General features: G+C 40.1%; 1 protein-coding gene and 1 long non-coding RNA gene across 5 annotated transcripts in view; both read left to right on the top strand.

The window, feature by feature from the left end:
• Window positions 1-16,526, top strand: part of usp6nl (USP6 N-terminal like) — a 101,591-nt gene that overhangs the window by 48,268 nt on the left and 36,797 nt on the right. Inside the window, exon 1 of one of the 4 annotated variants that reach the window (XM_085251040.1) lies at window positions 3,503-3,793. The exons of 2 other annotated variants lie outside the window; for them this stretch is intronic. In XM_085251040.1, coding sequence (XP_085107166.1) covers window positions 3,745-3,793 — 49 coding nt within the window. In that variant the 5' untranslated portion in view covers window positions 3,503-3,744. Of the gene's footprint in view, window positions 1-3,502; window positions 3,794-10,333; window positions 12,845-16,526 lie in introns of those variants that run through there. One more of the 4 variants, XM_085251041.1, reaches the window with a different exon arrangement.
• Window positions 12,855-15,447, top strand: LOC146555470 (uncharacterized). The gene is made up of 6 exons (XR_014889115.1): window positions 12,855-14,099; window positions 14,196-14,289; window positions 14,380-14,491; window positions 14,578-14,731; window positions 14,849-14,976; window positions 15,090-15,447. It is a non-coding gene; the product is annotated as an uncharacterized LOC146555470 (long non-coding RNA).

The following is a 16,526-nucleotide window of genomic DNA, read 5'->3' as shown; positions in this document are numbered from 1 at the left end:
ATCGGAAATGAGTGCATGTTTTAAAAAAAAAAGAGGAGGGACAACAGCCGTCTGATTGTTACTCTCCTGAGGTAGTTTGACAGGCCTGTATTTAGCTCTCGCTGCCTCTGATCTGCACCGCATTTAGTCTCTTTGAACAAAAACGATGGCGTGCGGTTCTTTTACAGGCTCCTGTTGGCTGATAGACGCCTAATTCACCTTGTGGTAACTTGCAAGTCTGCAAATCTGCCACTGCTGCATGCAAATTTAAAAAAAGAAGCCTTTGAGCTCGGTATTCATAAACTAAGATGGTATTAGTTAGCATTTAGTTCTTCAGGGTCAGTGGGATTATTGCTTTACAAATGGGCTTTGATATGGGTTAAATGATATATTGATGTAATTGTATGTAGATTATTAAAAGTTTTAAATATCATAATTTTTTTTTAAAAAAAGGAAAGAAATCATGAATAAAATGAGTAAATAATCGACTCTCAGGCTGCCCTGCAGGAGGCTGCTTGTTCCGCTTGTAGGTTACTGCAGCTGTTCTCAAATAAAGTCAACACCTGGCACTTCACTGCATTCAGACTTACTTTGTATTTGTGGTACAAATGAGTCTGCCCTCATGTAAAAGCACCCGTTAGCTCTGCATAGCTCGTTGTCTTATCGTATCAGTGGCCGATCACAGTGAAAGTCCAGCAAATGAAGCCAAACTGAAAAACTGCTCTCCTTTCTAGATCCTAAATCTATCTTTTCTGTTCTTGAGTGCAGCACAGAGCACCAGTCTGCTTAGCCAGCATTACCCAGCATGCCTTTAGTGCAATGTTATAAACCTGCGGTTATCAGTAGCTGTGGCTCAGGAGGAAGAGCAGGTTGTCATCCAGTCTGCTTGCTAAAATATCCTTAGGCAAGCTCCTGAACTGCAAGCTGCTCCTGATGCGTTCTCCGGAGTGTGAATGTGTGTGAGTGTTAGATGGAAAGCCCTAGAAGAAAGAGTTTCTATAAATGTGTGTGAGAATGAGGCTTGTAGTCTGAGTACGGTGTGCTATATAAGAACCAGTCTGTTTAGCACACATTGTCTGCTTCACGGGTTATTGTGTGGTGTGAGGTCTGACCTGTTATAAATTGTCTTTTATCGTATAATAAGAATCAGCAGTTAGAGGGATGCACAGTCTCTCAATCCACTCCACTCCACAGTGACATGAATTTTTAAACCAGAAAAAAATACTGCAAAGTAGTTGCTACGTTCTCCAGGGGATTTGTGGGCAAGCAACAAAAGGAACGAGTCCTTCTATTGTATCGCTGAAGAGTCTACTCACCAGTGATACTCTTATTGCTTTTCAAGAATATGGGTCCAATAAAACTCTATCGTAAGTTTTTTTTTTTCTTCAAGTACTCTAAATGAAATCTAAATGTAAAGATTTTGCAAGTTTTATTTTCCTTTGCAGATAAAACTGTATATTTGACTGCATGTTGTTCAGATATTTTTATTGAAAGTGTGTGTTGTGTGAGCCTGGTGACTAGATCAGTCCTCAAGATAGTTCCAGTACAACTGCGCTGCAAACACACACAGTTAGGATGAAACTACACGACTGAACTTGGGATTATTTTTCAGAGTAGTGACTCGTCATGAGTCATCGTGAGCGTTCTCTCGTATGTTTTGTGTTTAACTTGCTGCTTGATGGTAGTTTTGGCTGACAGCACCAGGCTCACCCACCAAACTGCCTGATCTCACATACAGACTGAAGACAGGAAACAGATAGGGGTTAAAGGTCACATGTTCCATCCCTTTTTTAACAAGGTGATGTGAGCCTCACGTTTCTTAGTTTTTTGAGTTTCAGCTCAGTGATGTTTGCAACAGACCTGGCTTTTGTGTGGTTCAAATGCTCGTTTGTAGCATTTGAGATTACGGATGATATTTTGTTTATGAACCTACATGCATACCTCTTATATTAGTCAGTATTCAGTTAGCTAACACTGCCACTGTTTTATGGTTTGTTCCACTTTATAGGAAGGTAGGGCTAGCTGTAGCTTTCTTTCTTTCATGGTGACTGTCAAGTCGGATTATAACCACCAAGAAACAACCAATGACAGAAAGAATCCCTTGATAAAAAGATGGTTTCCAGGTAGACTGTGCAAGACATTGTCCACAGAACTGCAGTATTCAGCCATTATTTTAATTCTTTCAGCCATTATTTAATTCTTTAAACTCGATTTAAATGTACTTTTGATTTATTTACTTTGGGTTTGTTTCCAGTTCTGTATCTGAGGACACAAGCTTTGTTTCAAAGATTTCAGTGCTGATATACTTCAGTGTAAATAAGACTGAGATTGTAGTTTCATGGTGTAAATCTGTATATTTGTCTGTTTAAAATTCAAAAGCAGAGTAACCCTTTAAAGAGAGATGAGCTTGCAGACAACGCAGAGGAGCTGAAAGCTGTACAGCCCCACCCACTCGTTTCTATCAGCTGCAGAAGTGATAACAGCCCTTCAGTCCCATCACAAACACACACTTCCTGTAACGATGCCACACACAGATAGAGCTGAGATGACACGACTTCTCTTTCTTTCTTTTAGTTTGTTGATCATTTTTTCTTTTTTCTTGATCATTTTCATGTTTTTATCTTTCTTTTTCCTTTTTCTTTCGTTCACATTTTTGATCTTTGTCTTTATTTCAGTTTTTCTTTCTCCATCGGTCTTTCTTTCTCCTTCTTCTTGATGTGTCTGTCTTTCTTTTGATCTTTTACTTTGATCTTTTGCTTCTCTCCTTTCTTCCTGATCTTTCTTTCACACTTTGTCTTTGTCTTTCACTTTCTTCATGTTTCCTTTACTTTTTTTCTTGAACTTTCTTTCTCTTTGTTCTTTTCTTCACATTTGATCTTTGTCTTTACTTCAGTTTTTCGTTCATTGTGTTTCTTTCTTTTAAGCATTCTTTCTTCTTTCATTCCTTTCTGATCGTTCCTTTTTTACTTTTTCTGACTTTCTTAACATTCTTGATCTTTCACGCTTTCCCTTTCTTGAGCGTTCTTCTTCTCTTCCTTTTTTTTTTTTTTTGGTTGTTTGCGTTGCCTGTCGCTCGTTTCCCCAGCACCGCCCTGCCTCTCATCTTCGATACGCCACATCATAAGCCCCGTCATGGTACATCACGTCCATTTCATAATGAAGTTTTAATGGAAACTGTTTATCATCATACTGCCATTGTCTGTCTCTCTCACTTTTTCCCAGCTTGCACACCCCATGCTCTCTGTCTCCCAGAAGCAGCACAGCAAAACCTTTACACACATTTTTGCTTCATTAATAAAACATTGCTTTGTCATGAGCGGTAAGATTTTGAGTTTTACAAGTACATTTTGTAATCCTACATGGAATTGAAAGAATTCCTCTGATTCACATTTTATTTTTGTGATGTTTGGAAAATCTGTGAAAGTTTCATCGGCTGTCTGGAAACAGCGATTCCCTCTGTCCTTTCTGTCTCCCTCTCTATGATGTGCTGAATAGAGCTTGTTGTTGTCGTTGTGTTGTTGTGTTTGGGTGGAGAATGTTGTGAGTGGGAACGGCTCACTCCTGAAGTCAGATTTCTCTGTCCGAGTCTGTCTGTCTGTGAAACAAACGGCAGCATTGTGACAGCAGCAGCAGCAGCTCTGATCTCACTTCTCTTTGCTGCTCGCTCATATTTCCTCTCTTTCTGGAGCACTGGGTAGTGACAGTGATGGGATGAGGTAGTGTATGTTATCTCCTGGTGTTTTGGACTTGGCTGAACCGTGACCGATGCGGACTAAAGCTCGCTCGGACGATCCACAGGATGTCTTGAAAAGAGGTAAAAGAAGTCAATTGTGGAGTTCCACTCAGTTTCTCTGTGTTGTTGGCATGTACATAGATGGTATGTGAGGGACATTCTAGCTGGGTGCCTTATGATTAGTATTTTTGGTCTAAATGGATCATATAAATTAATATTAAACTGGTCTGTTGGCTCACAATGTCCTGCTGACGTGGTTTTAATTCAGAGCGTCTTGTGATTTTTACACCAGTGATTGCAATGACTGCCAGATAATCATCTCCTTTCCAAATGCAAAATCCAGTGAAAGTTTAAATATTGGTCATAGATTCTGACAATATATCTGTATGTACGTTTTTCTTTTTTTTTTAAGACTTCCAAAGTTAATCAGAAACTTGACACTCTCACTGTACTGTATGTAGGCCACTACACTACGGAGGACCAAAGCTGCTAAAATTATATATAAATATATAAGTAAATAAATGGGTTGGTCAATACGCTAGCGTGCAATTAAATAGTTGCTGTTTTTGTTGTTGGCCTTTATTTAGCCATTAACCCAATGGCATACTGCGTTGTTTTTATTTTGATTTCATGATTTGTACTTAAATAGAAAAAGCACTTACTATATCTGTAATTTCTTTCACGTATATATATTTTATATGATGAAACTGGGCTAAAGTAAAATACTGACTGGATTTTATTGGATTGGATTTTAGGTTGAGTTTGACTTTTTGCTCAAGTTTTTATTAGGTGGGACCATCTGGACAAAATCACCTGTAGAACTGTCAACTTTCTGACAATTTAAATGCAAAAACCTTTCATGATTTAAACTTTTTGCCATCCATACAGACTGTGTGTTTAGTGAACTCATGCTAATATTACAGTTCATTAGGATCTAACAGCTAAGACCAACTTTACACCATGCAACTTTTCAAATGATTTCAGTGTCACAGACAAATGTCAGATGTTTGCCCATCATCTTGATCATATGGTCTTGTAAAAAGTCAGTCAGAGGTTTCTTATATCAGTCTTTTTCACATTTGGATTTGATGTCAGTCCTGACGAATTACTAGCATAGCTAGTGTGGAGGAAGGTAGCAGCAAAGGGTCGACAGCTTTTGCCAAAAAGTTTCCACTCCGTTTTTCAAGACCTGCTGTCCTTCGAAGTTTTCCACCAGAATGCGTGTAAATAATTTCCTGGACGGCTCGGTGGGCTCTGCAAAGTCTTAAAAACCGATTTATGACACAAGCGCCAGGTTCTGGCTTTTTCATTCTAATTCCTTTCGAAGTCTTCTAGTGCACAGGAGGCATGTGAAGTGTTACACAGACTGGTGACACTTTGCACACAAACAGCAAATGATGTCACCGCACTTAGTAGAAGATAAGCAAGTGCAGACATGTAACAGTAAACTGTCATGTGCCACTTCCAAATATAAAGCCCTGACAGCGGAATGATAACAATGTGTGCTGATAGTGGATTGTGAGGTACTGTGGACTGTCTGCTGATAAATTTGTGAGCCTTCTTACATGAAGGTGCTACAAATTAAATGACTTTGACAAAAAACTTTTTTCTCCTTTTTTTGGCTTTGTTGAAACAAGCAGAATTTTAACTTCTCCTTTATCTTAGCTGAGAATGTGCCACGGGTAATGTGGGAGTTAATTATTTGTCTGTAAGTCTGGTTGGAGTCTGTGATTATTGGTTGCTGGGTGTCATTCAGAGGTTTGTGTCACGTTCCTGCAGTTGCGTTGAGGTTGGAAATGAAGACTGGGTGAGGCAGATGATTGTTTTGGAGGCACAGTAATAACACATGCTTCTCTAAAGTTGCCTCATCTGTTTGTTGTGAAGTGGGAAACTTGTTTCGTGAGTGTGCTGAGTTGCGTTACTGATGCAGTACTTACCTAAAAGAGCCGCTTGTTTCAATCGAACATTAAGTAGCATTGATATTGTGAAATTGTGGCTCCATAGTGTAGCCATTTACACATTTGTCTAACAAGTGAAAGCTTCAGGAGGAGACTGAAATCCCTTTGGGTGCAAAGATCTGCCAAATCAAACATGCGGAGCTGCCCGATGTGGCGACCCCTTGTAAATAAGGGAGTGGCTGGAAGTACCGGCACAGCTTGCAAACATTCAATATTAGATGTGGCTTTCATGGGAAAACTAGTGATGCAACAACAGAACAATGTGTTGCAATAATAATCATGTTTTTTAACACTTACACAAGTGTTTGATCTGTAAAATGTTTATTGTAAGTGCTAAAAACCAAGTTACAGTCACAGCCAGTCACTCGTTATACAGTTTTTTCTCGGAATTCTGACTTTTTTTCAGAATTCTGGAGAAGAAGAAGAAGAAAAGAAACGTGCCCATTTAAAAAAAAAAAAATTTCGGTGGCCCTAATCCACTTCCGTACACAGACTGCCTTGTAATAATAAAAAGGAAAATTTTTGTTAAATGACAGAATATTTCCTGTTCTTGCTCTAAACCAGGGCTGCCCAATCCCAGTCCTCAAGAGCTACTATCCTGCAGCTTTTAGATGCATCCCTACTCCAACACAGCTGAATCAAATGGTTTGATTACCTCTTCAGCATGCCATCGTGTTTGGCAAAGGCCTGATAACAAGCCATTCATTTGATTCAGGTGTGTGGGAACAAGGATGCATCTAAAAGCTGCAGGACGGTAGCTCTCGAGGACCGGGATTGGGCACCCCTGCTCTAAACCCACTGTAATTGCGGTGCCTTATGTAAAGCACAAGTCACTCAGATAAATTTGCAGCAATTAACTTTTGGGGAATTTAGATCTTATGCACAAGTAGAGCAGGGCGATATGGCCAAAAATATTTATCACGATATATATTTGAAAATTTGCGATAACGATTTAACCGACGATATAATTGATGCGAGACAAAATACAACTCCACAACATTACTAGCGCAAAAAGACAACCTTCCATTTATTTTCACTTAAACAAGAAGCTGGTTTTTATGTACATTAAAGCTTTATAAAAATGTAACAGTGCAAATGCAAATTCCTTGCTGAAAGTTTAACCAAAAGGCATTTCCAGTAGAAATGGGCTGACATATCCTGAGCATAACCATGTATAATATCCACTGAAGTTAAAAAGAGGTGCTTTGCAACATTAAACTGCAGTGTGCAGTACGCATTTTTCGGACCATAAGGTGCACGGGATTATAAGGCACATTAAGCGAAACAAAGCAGTCAGATAAATCAAACTTTATTAAACTCATTCTTCTTGCTTCCTCCACTTTTGTACCATTGATTCATTAATGTTGAATTCTCTGGTAGCTGCTCTATTCCCATGTTGTTGCAGTATACTAATGACTAACCTCATATTGTGGATGGATTATCTCAGTTGTTCTCCTCACTGAAGTTCGGTCCGTTTACAGCATCCTGCCATGCGATTGCATTTGTCTCTAACCATGAGGAACCTTCACGTTAACTTTTATAAGTGGAAAAGTGTTAGTGTTCGTCGTCCAGCTTCACTGTTTATGTTATGCTAACATAGCTGTGTCGCTAGCGATCACGTAGCACATCATTATATACCAGCTAGCCCAACTTCAGTAACCCTACAAACGTCACTGCTGTTTAGTTTCCTGTCTTCATTTATGTTGGAAGTGATAGCAGAACTGTACGTTTGATTTTTTTCAGAAATCTCTCAGTCAGAACATGCTATATCATGCTTAGGTAACTAGCAAAACTAGCGAGCTAACTTCCGCTAGCTTCCTGCTAACGTCTAACTCCGTTAAATGTAATAACTTTAGTTTTCATGGATGCCTGGAAGTTAAACTTCATAGTTACACCTGGTAAAGCAGCAATGCTGATTGTTTTATTAAAGATGAAAGAATTTAGACAGTTTTTAACTCTAAGTGATGCTGCAGTGTTGTTTGACCTGAAGCATACGGAGTTTAGGACCCAGATTACTCCCAGATTTAAGAGCATCTTAGTCCGACAAATACGACAATAACAACGGCCGCTTACATGTTCTGCAAAAAAATGTGCTTTGTCGTGTATCTGACGGACAAACACCAAACCAGTTCCACATCACGGAAGTTGCACCATTTTTACAAACCAATTCTGGTTCATCTGTTTCACTCAACAATCGGCCATGTGCGTATGAAAACAAAGGCACTGCGCATGCGCGTTTTACTCCCATTCTATCGCGATATTTCATTTTCCTATCGTTGCCTAACATTATACCGGTATTACCGTGAACGGTATAATATGGCCCAGCCCTATGCACAAGTTATAAATGCAAAAGTTCATCTTTCAGTAAAGAAAAATGTGCAAAAGTGTGTTTTAAAAGTGTACAGACGTGCAGCTTTTCAACCTAAAAATCGACGCGCAGAGGCTGCCTCATCTTTTTAAATGTCAGGCTGCCGCAAACTTTCAATAGGCCGAACGGTTACAGAAGTGAAAACCCTCCGGAGTTGAAATCTCTGCAGTAAAACGTCCAGCTCACCTTTACTGGAATATACTCAGTACAAGACTTTACTCCTGTTTTGAATTGATATTTATATCACAGATGAGGGGATCATTGGTTTGCATTGTTTTTAACACATTTTGCATGTTTAGCAAGCACACAGTGAACATGCAGGTCTGAATACAGGTCACACGTGGCCGTCAGCTTCAAAACGAAGTGTGAGCACCGAAACAAAAGGTGGGAAATTAGTTCTTCTCCAATCAAGCCTGTCCTCTTTTATCATAGTTCTTATAATTATTCCTTTTTCTGAACAGATAGCATCTATGAGAGGGTAAGAGATGCACTGACAATGGGTGGAAGAGCAGCAAAGAGCTTTAACAGGCGAGGACTCCTTAAGATAAAAACAAAGAGGGCTCATTACAGCAGCCAAAAGAGGGCTGAGAGAACAAGAAAGACCGTGGTTATGCTTTTCATGTTTTACATTGTCAGGGCTGGTCTTTAATAGCAAGTGATAAAGAGGAAGAAAAACAAAAATACTCTCCACAACACTTCCTGTCACATGGTTAGAGCGGCTCCTAGAGGAATTATCAGCTGGAGGCTTCCTTGCATCTGCTCTTAAATTTCTCTTAAATATAGATGTAGTCAGTTAAAGCCGGGGCTCGTTGCTTACGTCTGTTTACGTTATTTCAAGTAAATGTTCCTGCTCCATATGTGCATCTTAAAATCTTCTAAAAGAGCTGTGCATGATTAAGAGTTCAAAATATGAATTTTTATCTTGTGCCAAACCTTGGTGCAGACCCTTAGTGGATCCACAGACTGAAAGAAACCTCTTGGGCTACGGTTGGGCCATTTGTGTGCCTTACATGGTCATATTAGGCATGTTCATTTCCAGTGACATCACACAGAGCTCAAAGCAGGAAAAAGTGTCTGAAACTGAGTTTTCACATCAGTTTGAACCTGACCTCGATATTTAAAACCTTGGCCATGTTCAATATAGTAGAACACGGCAAAGTGTTCTATATGACAGGAAATGACCTCCGGCACGGTCGCCCCTCCCTGACCTTGGTTCTGCTGGAGGTTTCTTCCAGTTTAAAGCGAGTTTTTCCTTCCCACTGTCATCAGTTGCTCAATTGTATTATTGTAGGGTGTTTACCTTACGATATAAAGCACCTTGAGGTGATTACTGTTATGTTTTGGTGCTATATAAATGAATTAAAATAAGGAAAAGCAGAAAAGGTCTTCTTTAAAGAATATTAACGTCTTAGGTTGTAGTCCAAGAAACAGCCATTTACTCTGATTCTCTGTTGCTCCTGAACATTTGTCATTTGTCAAGCATTTCAAATTTCTCAGCATGATTCTTTGGCAGCAGGGGACCCCTTCCTAATGAAAGTCTGTCAGAAGGGTTAGCAGCACCTGAAGCCAGGATTAAATCTGTTTCTCTGTTAAAGCTTTTATATTCCCCCAAACCACCGTGAAGTCGTTCTTTCACATACCTGATGTGCTCAATATGCTGATGCAAGAGGCTTTAGGGCTGCAAGATTACATTATAGCAGAAAATGCCGTGTGAGCTTCCTGCCTGAGAACTGCACTCACCTGTTCAGTGGTAAACCCCACAGGGGGGAAGTGGTACCTAACTTCCTGTCCAGTTGTCATGTGTGAACACTTCTGAGTGCTGACACCAGTTCACTCCTGAATGTATCGTGCAGAGCAGGAGTGAAGGGCAGAGGTGGGGACGGGGTAGCGCCCGGCTGGGAGGTGACGGGCGAGGACATTTTAGTCACAGCGGGGCAGGGACGGTTAGACGGAGCCTCGTCGGCCTCGCCGCTGGGGTCTGACTGGCAAATTAGACATCGGGAGGTTGAAGGTCAGCTCCGTGGGGGGGCTGTATTCTGGAAAGAAGGATAAAGGGCAGTGACAGGAGCGAGGAAAATCCCACCCCCAAATGTATAATTGCTGTTTTGATGCTCTCTCAATGTTTGTTCCTGTTTATCTTATTTCTACTTCACAAGCTACTCTGTTTTCTTTTTTCTGGTGCTTTATTTTGCCAAACCAGTTTGGATAAACTACAAGGATAAACACAAGATGAACGTCTACACATCACAGATAATTGAAGTTACTTGAGTTTGAGGCTTCTGTCCATTTAAAGCAGCTGAAGTGACTTTAGTCAGTGTTTTCATGTGTGTGCATGAAGCAGTTGATTTAAATAATCAAAGCCCATCAAGCTCAGAGGGGATTTATCTTCTCTTTTAGCTTATTTTGCAGCACTTTTTTGTACTGCTCACTCTCTCCAGTCTGATCAGACTCAGGGATCGTGCTCAAGGGATTTTAAATAAGGACTGCAGAATTTCCCCACTGCACTGTGGCTTCAGAAACAAATCAATCAATCAGTCAATCACCTCTTTTTATAACACATAGTGTTATCATTTAGATACTTAATTACTGTTAAATAACCATATTAACCTGATGTAAAGTAGATGAGCCAGAGCTCTTGCGCTGGAATTTCTGCATATTTAGCGTTATTCCTCGGTTTTCTTTTCTTTTATTGGACATGGATATTTCTATTTCAAAGGTTTGGTTTGGCACATGCAGGTTTGTGTCATAATTTGGCAAAATTAGTAGAAGTTTGACTTCCCCACAATTAAATTTGCAATAAAGTTCCTAATTTGAGTCACCATTTCTCCAGCTGATGACCATGGTGTGCGGCATGTCAAAGTCATCTTTGGAGGCTCATTATCAAACATATTTCAAGAGTCCTAACATGAAATGCCACATAAACCCTCTGGAGCAAGTCAAGAGCTCCTCGGTTGCAAATAAAAACATAGACCCGATCTCCGTCACAGACGCTGGAGTGATCCTTAAAGCATGAAAAGGCCTCTAATTGCATTTATCTAAAGTCAGACCGCTGTGGAATACTAATATGGCTGTGAGGGTCTCAAAGTTGGGGCTTAGCTTTAGTGTAAAGAAAAGACTGAATCCCATTTCCTTCCCAATTCCTCCCCCGCTCACTATGGGAACCGCAGGGCCTCTCGGGCAGGATTTCCCAGCAGAAAAAGACTTTACTGTATTTGTTTATTTGCCCCAGACAGTTTGCCTTGCTGTGTACGAACGTCTCTTCCCCCATCCCCTCGCTCGTGGCGTCTTCTCCTGCAGAGTGCTCTTGGCAGCCCACAGCCACATGCCTTTCATTGACACACACCATCCTGTCATAAAAATGCCAGCCGGCTCAATAAGGAGAATGTTTGTTCGCAGCGTTTTGGAATTCCCGTCTTGCCTTTCCTCCAGTTGAACCCCAGAGACCTTGAGAGGAAGTTGGAGAATGACTGGAGTCAAATAAAGAGCTGCAAAGGGCTGAAAAGCTGGCAGAATAAGGATCATCATCACTGACTGCTGGGGGTTCAGTGGAAAAGGGTTAAAGAGGGCAAAAGCCAGCAGTTTGAGATTTGAGGTTTTAATAGCCGACTGTATTATTTTCATACTTCTTATTGTTTTTCGTCATTAAAAGATCAGGCATTGGAGGGGCAGACAGCATTTACTGTCAGCTGCAAGTTCTTGTAGCTTTGGAAATGCCTCAACTTTCCCTCTTCTGGTCAAATTCCAAATGTTTCCGATCCATATATTTGTGAGTCTCAGAACACGTTGTGTTTTGAGCAGGAGAAGCGTTTCGTCACTCAACCAAGTGACTTCTTCAGTCTCAGCTGACTGCAGGTTTCCCCGACCTTATAAACAGTGCATCTGCATAATGACTGAAGCTAGCACCTACTGCCTAACAGTTAATTTTGTGGGATTTCCTTATCTGGGTGATTGAGCATGCATCAAGGCAAGTCTCTAGATTAAGCTTTACTCGCAACTCATCAGATATGAATGCTTCTAAGCAAATGGAAATCCTATAAAGGAAGAGCTGTACAGGCCTGATTGCATGTTAAGAGACTTGATCTGAAATGTAGTGTGCAGCCTAACCCCAACCCCGCTGGGGTTCATCAGTGACCTGGCAGATGTTATAAGGTGGAGGATCTTTTTGTGTCTCACTAAAAGGCACAGAGTAACTTTTAAGCCTCAATTTTCAGCATGCATTGTTATTTTCTGTGCAGATTTTCTTTTCCCAGACCTACCTGAGCATCTTTGGTGCACAAACTGACACTAAAACACAAACAGAAACCAGTGATTTATGTCACTGCCACCACTTCTGCTTCCTAATGCTGTCTTCATCGCCCTTTTATGGCGCTGATTACCTCTCTGAAACCGTGCTCTGTACCGAAGCTGAGAGATGCCTGATGTTGACAGAATCTCAGTATTTGGCGCCGTGGAGTTAGCAGTGAACACACTGAAGGCTTTTCAGGTCTTGGGGTGATTTTACGGTTTACCATCCAAAGGTTTATTGAACTCTTTTCTCCATAAAGACGACATCTGATGACCTCCTCTGCACCCTTGGCACTTCAGTATAGGTATAAAAACGTAGTTTGACGACCATTCGAGTAGATTCTGGGTTTTTTCCAGAGTTCAGGTGAGTTCAGAAAAGAGCTTTAAAAACCTTCTAAAATGATTTCATTGCTTGTTATTTTTCACCCATCTGACATCCATCTTTGGATCTCTAAGGTTATCTTGATCTTGAGAGCTGGGAGAGCGCAGCGTAGATGTTCAACAGGCTTCAGGATGTACCTTGTAAGCATTTTGTCCTCCTAGGTGGTCATTTTATGCTAAATTCAGAAGGCTCCATGCCTGCTACTTCCCCTTCCCACTTCCAGGTATTGCTCACTACAAGGCTTCATTACTACATGCTGCACACCAGATTCAACATAAACACAATGTGACTCCAATTTAGAGCTTTGTTGGCACACATCCAGTGTTTGGTTGTCTCTCGCAGCAAAATCAGGAAGTATGTGTGTAAACTGCTGTTGGAAATGCAGATTTACAATCACAGAGTAGTGAGGTGTGTGTGTTTGTGTGTTATCGGTGTGTGTGAGAGGATAAACACATTTAACACTCACACAATGTGACGCGTAGGCTGGGAAAACACTGGAAACCTTTCTGTGGCGCGGTGACGTCCTCGCCACGGCAGCTGTCGGTTTAAAGCAGCCACACAGTAAAAAATGGAGTGTCAATATTTCAGAGTAAACCTATTTTAACCTAGATAGAGTATTTACAACTCTATGAGGAGTAAACCAGCTCTAACATCAGAGTTAAAAGTCAGTGTAAAGTTTGTTAGTCACGCAGTGAAGACTTCACTCCACACAGTGTTGATTATTACCAGTCCGCAGGCGTGTGTGGCCTCAGAGCTCTAATGCGCAGGGAATTTTCTCCGAAGAGCTGCCACAGTCAGGTAAGTGAAGTTAACATTCCCATACTGGTAACATTGTTTAAAAGGTATTTTTAAACTAAGTAGCTCTTTATAGTTTCACTGATGTCGAGTGAGGACATGTTAGCAGCATTTACCCATAGGTTTAATGGCATTCCAGTAGCTACATGCTAGCAGTTGCTAAAAGTTAAGATGTTCGTTATCTTCTCACTGCATTAATATGAACCTAAAACATTTTAACTATGTATTTCTTCTAAATGCTGTCTAAATAATATCATTGTCACATGTCAAATCGCACAGTTTGAACAACTAAATTACCGTTTATCAGTAAGCTAATAATCGCTAATTAGCTTAGATGAGCGAACATACTTTCAGAAAAAGTGGGTAACATTACCATAAAGTTAACTTTACTGGTTTATATTATTTTAAGCATTATTTAGTAAGAAATATGTATTTTGTGTAAATTAACTGATAGCAATGTTAATGACATGTTAAGTAATATTAAGTAATGTTCCTATTTTATAGAAAGGTTTAAGAGTATGGACAAACCAAATCTCTGAGAGATGCAACCAGAAGACGGATGAGAAACATACTTGAGGCTGAGATGACAGAATGACATGGGTAAGAATCAAAAATGTAAGATATAAAGAAACATTTTAAACATTGTATTATTTTTAATTGTGATGTTTAATGCCAATTATTGAATTTATACATTAGGACATCTCCCCCTAAAAGCGTAAGAGTGATGTATGCGCAGGACATTGTTGCTCTGTCTCCATATCTGGAAGACCCATATTCACAACATGGATATGTAAGTAAAGGGAACTTTTCAACATTAAATACATAATTGCCCTCAGAAATGTTGATAACATAGTCCTTCTTCGTTTATTTAATTACATAGAAACATTACTACGATCCAGAGAACAGTTCAGGATACATTGCATGGCGATTGAAGACCATTCAAAGAAAAGCTGTGGAGGAAAGAAGCGTCTCAGTTTGCAAATCTCCCAAAAGTAAGTTCACTTATCATTTAAATGATACTGATGTAATTTGTAGGCAGGATTCAATCAAACACCTCATTAGTATTTTTGCATTACAGATAGAACAAGATTTCCGACTCCTGTTTTGTGAGGTCACTGGGAGCAAATTCTTGGAGAGGTGGCTCACCAATCTCAAAGCAAAGGTTGTAAAGGAAAGTCATGGACTTGTCCCCACCTCAGAGCTCTTGGAGTTAATGTGCAATGCTGAGTCAGGTACTGAAGTTGAGAATGGTATGATTGTGACTGTTTTTATTTGCCATTGTTGGTTATATAGGTAATTCTGTCAATTCAATGTATTTTTGGAATAATTCTTTGTTTATTCGTCTGTAGGCTGGGACAGTGACTTGTCTACTATCTTGCTGCTGCTACATCTGCTACCACCATCTGCACAAGGGCGAAAGAGACCAGGAAAGATGTCTGCATCTCAAGCTGTCAATAACCTCATCAAATTCCCAAAGGTATGTTGTTTAAAATATACTTTCCATCACCTCTATTTTCATGGACAGTGAGTTGAGCTAATCTACTGTCAGAGGATAGTCACTTAATACTGTTGTTTAATGTGTTGTTGTAGGCTGGAACCAGTGTACAGCAGCATCTAGACAACATCACCCGAAGCAGTCAGCCCTACCTTCGTACTCAGGGATCCACAAGAAGCAGCATTCACACCTTCATTGTGATTGAGAAGCATGCACTTCCATGTAATGCGACAGGTTCTGTAGGAGCCCTTGATAAACTCTTTAGGGCCCATTATGTCTTTGGTACATCATACAGTTCATCCCTGACCAACTTTGTTACTTTTCTGCAACTACGACATTGGGGAAATGTCATATTGCTTTCTCTAGTGAGCATCATAGAACTGTGAATTGTAAAGGTTTGTTACGTTAATTAAATGACACTGAATTGAGAAACATAATAAATGCTGTTACTTTAACCTGTATATTTGTTGTTATTTCCATAATGTAGGATAGATCACAGTTATTTAGTAATATAGCATCATAAGATGAATATGAAAAAAATCACACTACAGAGAAATAAAAATGATATATTATTACACATCAGAGTGTTATTATTAAACTAAATTTGGAGTAAAATAGCTCTATAAAGTGTAATCAAATTACTCTGAACAGTGTGAATAACCCTCAGTGTTAAATATTTTTACACATTTTGTTGTTAATTTTGACACTAAATTGAGTACAATTAACACTGAAAAGTTAACACTGGCCATAGAGTAAATTTAACTCTAATTTTGAGTGGGACCAAATGTTATCTGAAGCAGAGTTAAAATCAACTCTGTAAGTGTAAAATTGACACTTGGTTTTTTACTGTGCACACACACACAGACACACACACCGCCTGAGGTCAGACTGACACGCTGGGCATGCCGCACTGAAGCGTTTCCTTCTGACTGGTTTGAAGAGTGTGTGTTGAAAAGGGTGTGTGCGTTCTCCACGTCAGCTCTTGGCACACTCCGAGGGAGCCGGAATAACACACAGCACGTCTGTGATGACAGGATAATCGGATGTGTGTGCGCCCCAGGGCTGAGTTTAGCTAGCAGCAGCGACAGTTACAACACCTAAGAAAACTTACAGGAGGCCCATTACTGCCGTGGTTTTCAAGGAACTCTTGCATAAAATGTAGTGTAGCAAAAATCACATATTCTGATTGTCGAGGGTTAGGATAAGTTTATCTCGAGTGTCCTCCCAAAACGGTCCTTCAACCAAATCGGTTTGAAGTAGAGGCCCTCTACTTCAAACTGTTCCCTGCATCATGTGTTACATTACTAAAGTAAAGAGACAGGGAAAAGGAAATAAAAGAGATCACAGGGATCAAAAAACCACCCTCATCAACCTCCATCACCCCCAGAGGGGAAGCAGGGAGAGGGGAGTTAAAGAGCTGCTAGATACTGTTAGGTTGGGTTAGTAAAAATGGCTGGGTCAGGGGTTCTGGTTGTGGTCATCCCAAGAGGGTTACATAAAGCAAAATAGCTCATTTGAACAGAATATAATAA

Source organism: Mchenga conophoros, linkage group LG17 (genome assembly GCF_057382185.1).
Source record: "Mchenga conophoros isolate Kocher_MC1m ecotype Shallow Benthic linkage group LG17, M_conophoros_male_GT1.1, whole genome shotgun sequence".
Lineage (NCBI taxonomy): Eukaryota > Metazoa > Chordata > Actinopteri > Cichliformes > Cichlidae > Mchenga > Mchenga conophoros.
Note: the sequence above shows the minus strand (reverse complement) of the source record. Positions and strands in the feature narration are given on the sequence as shown.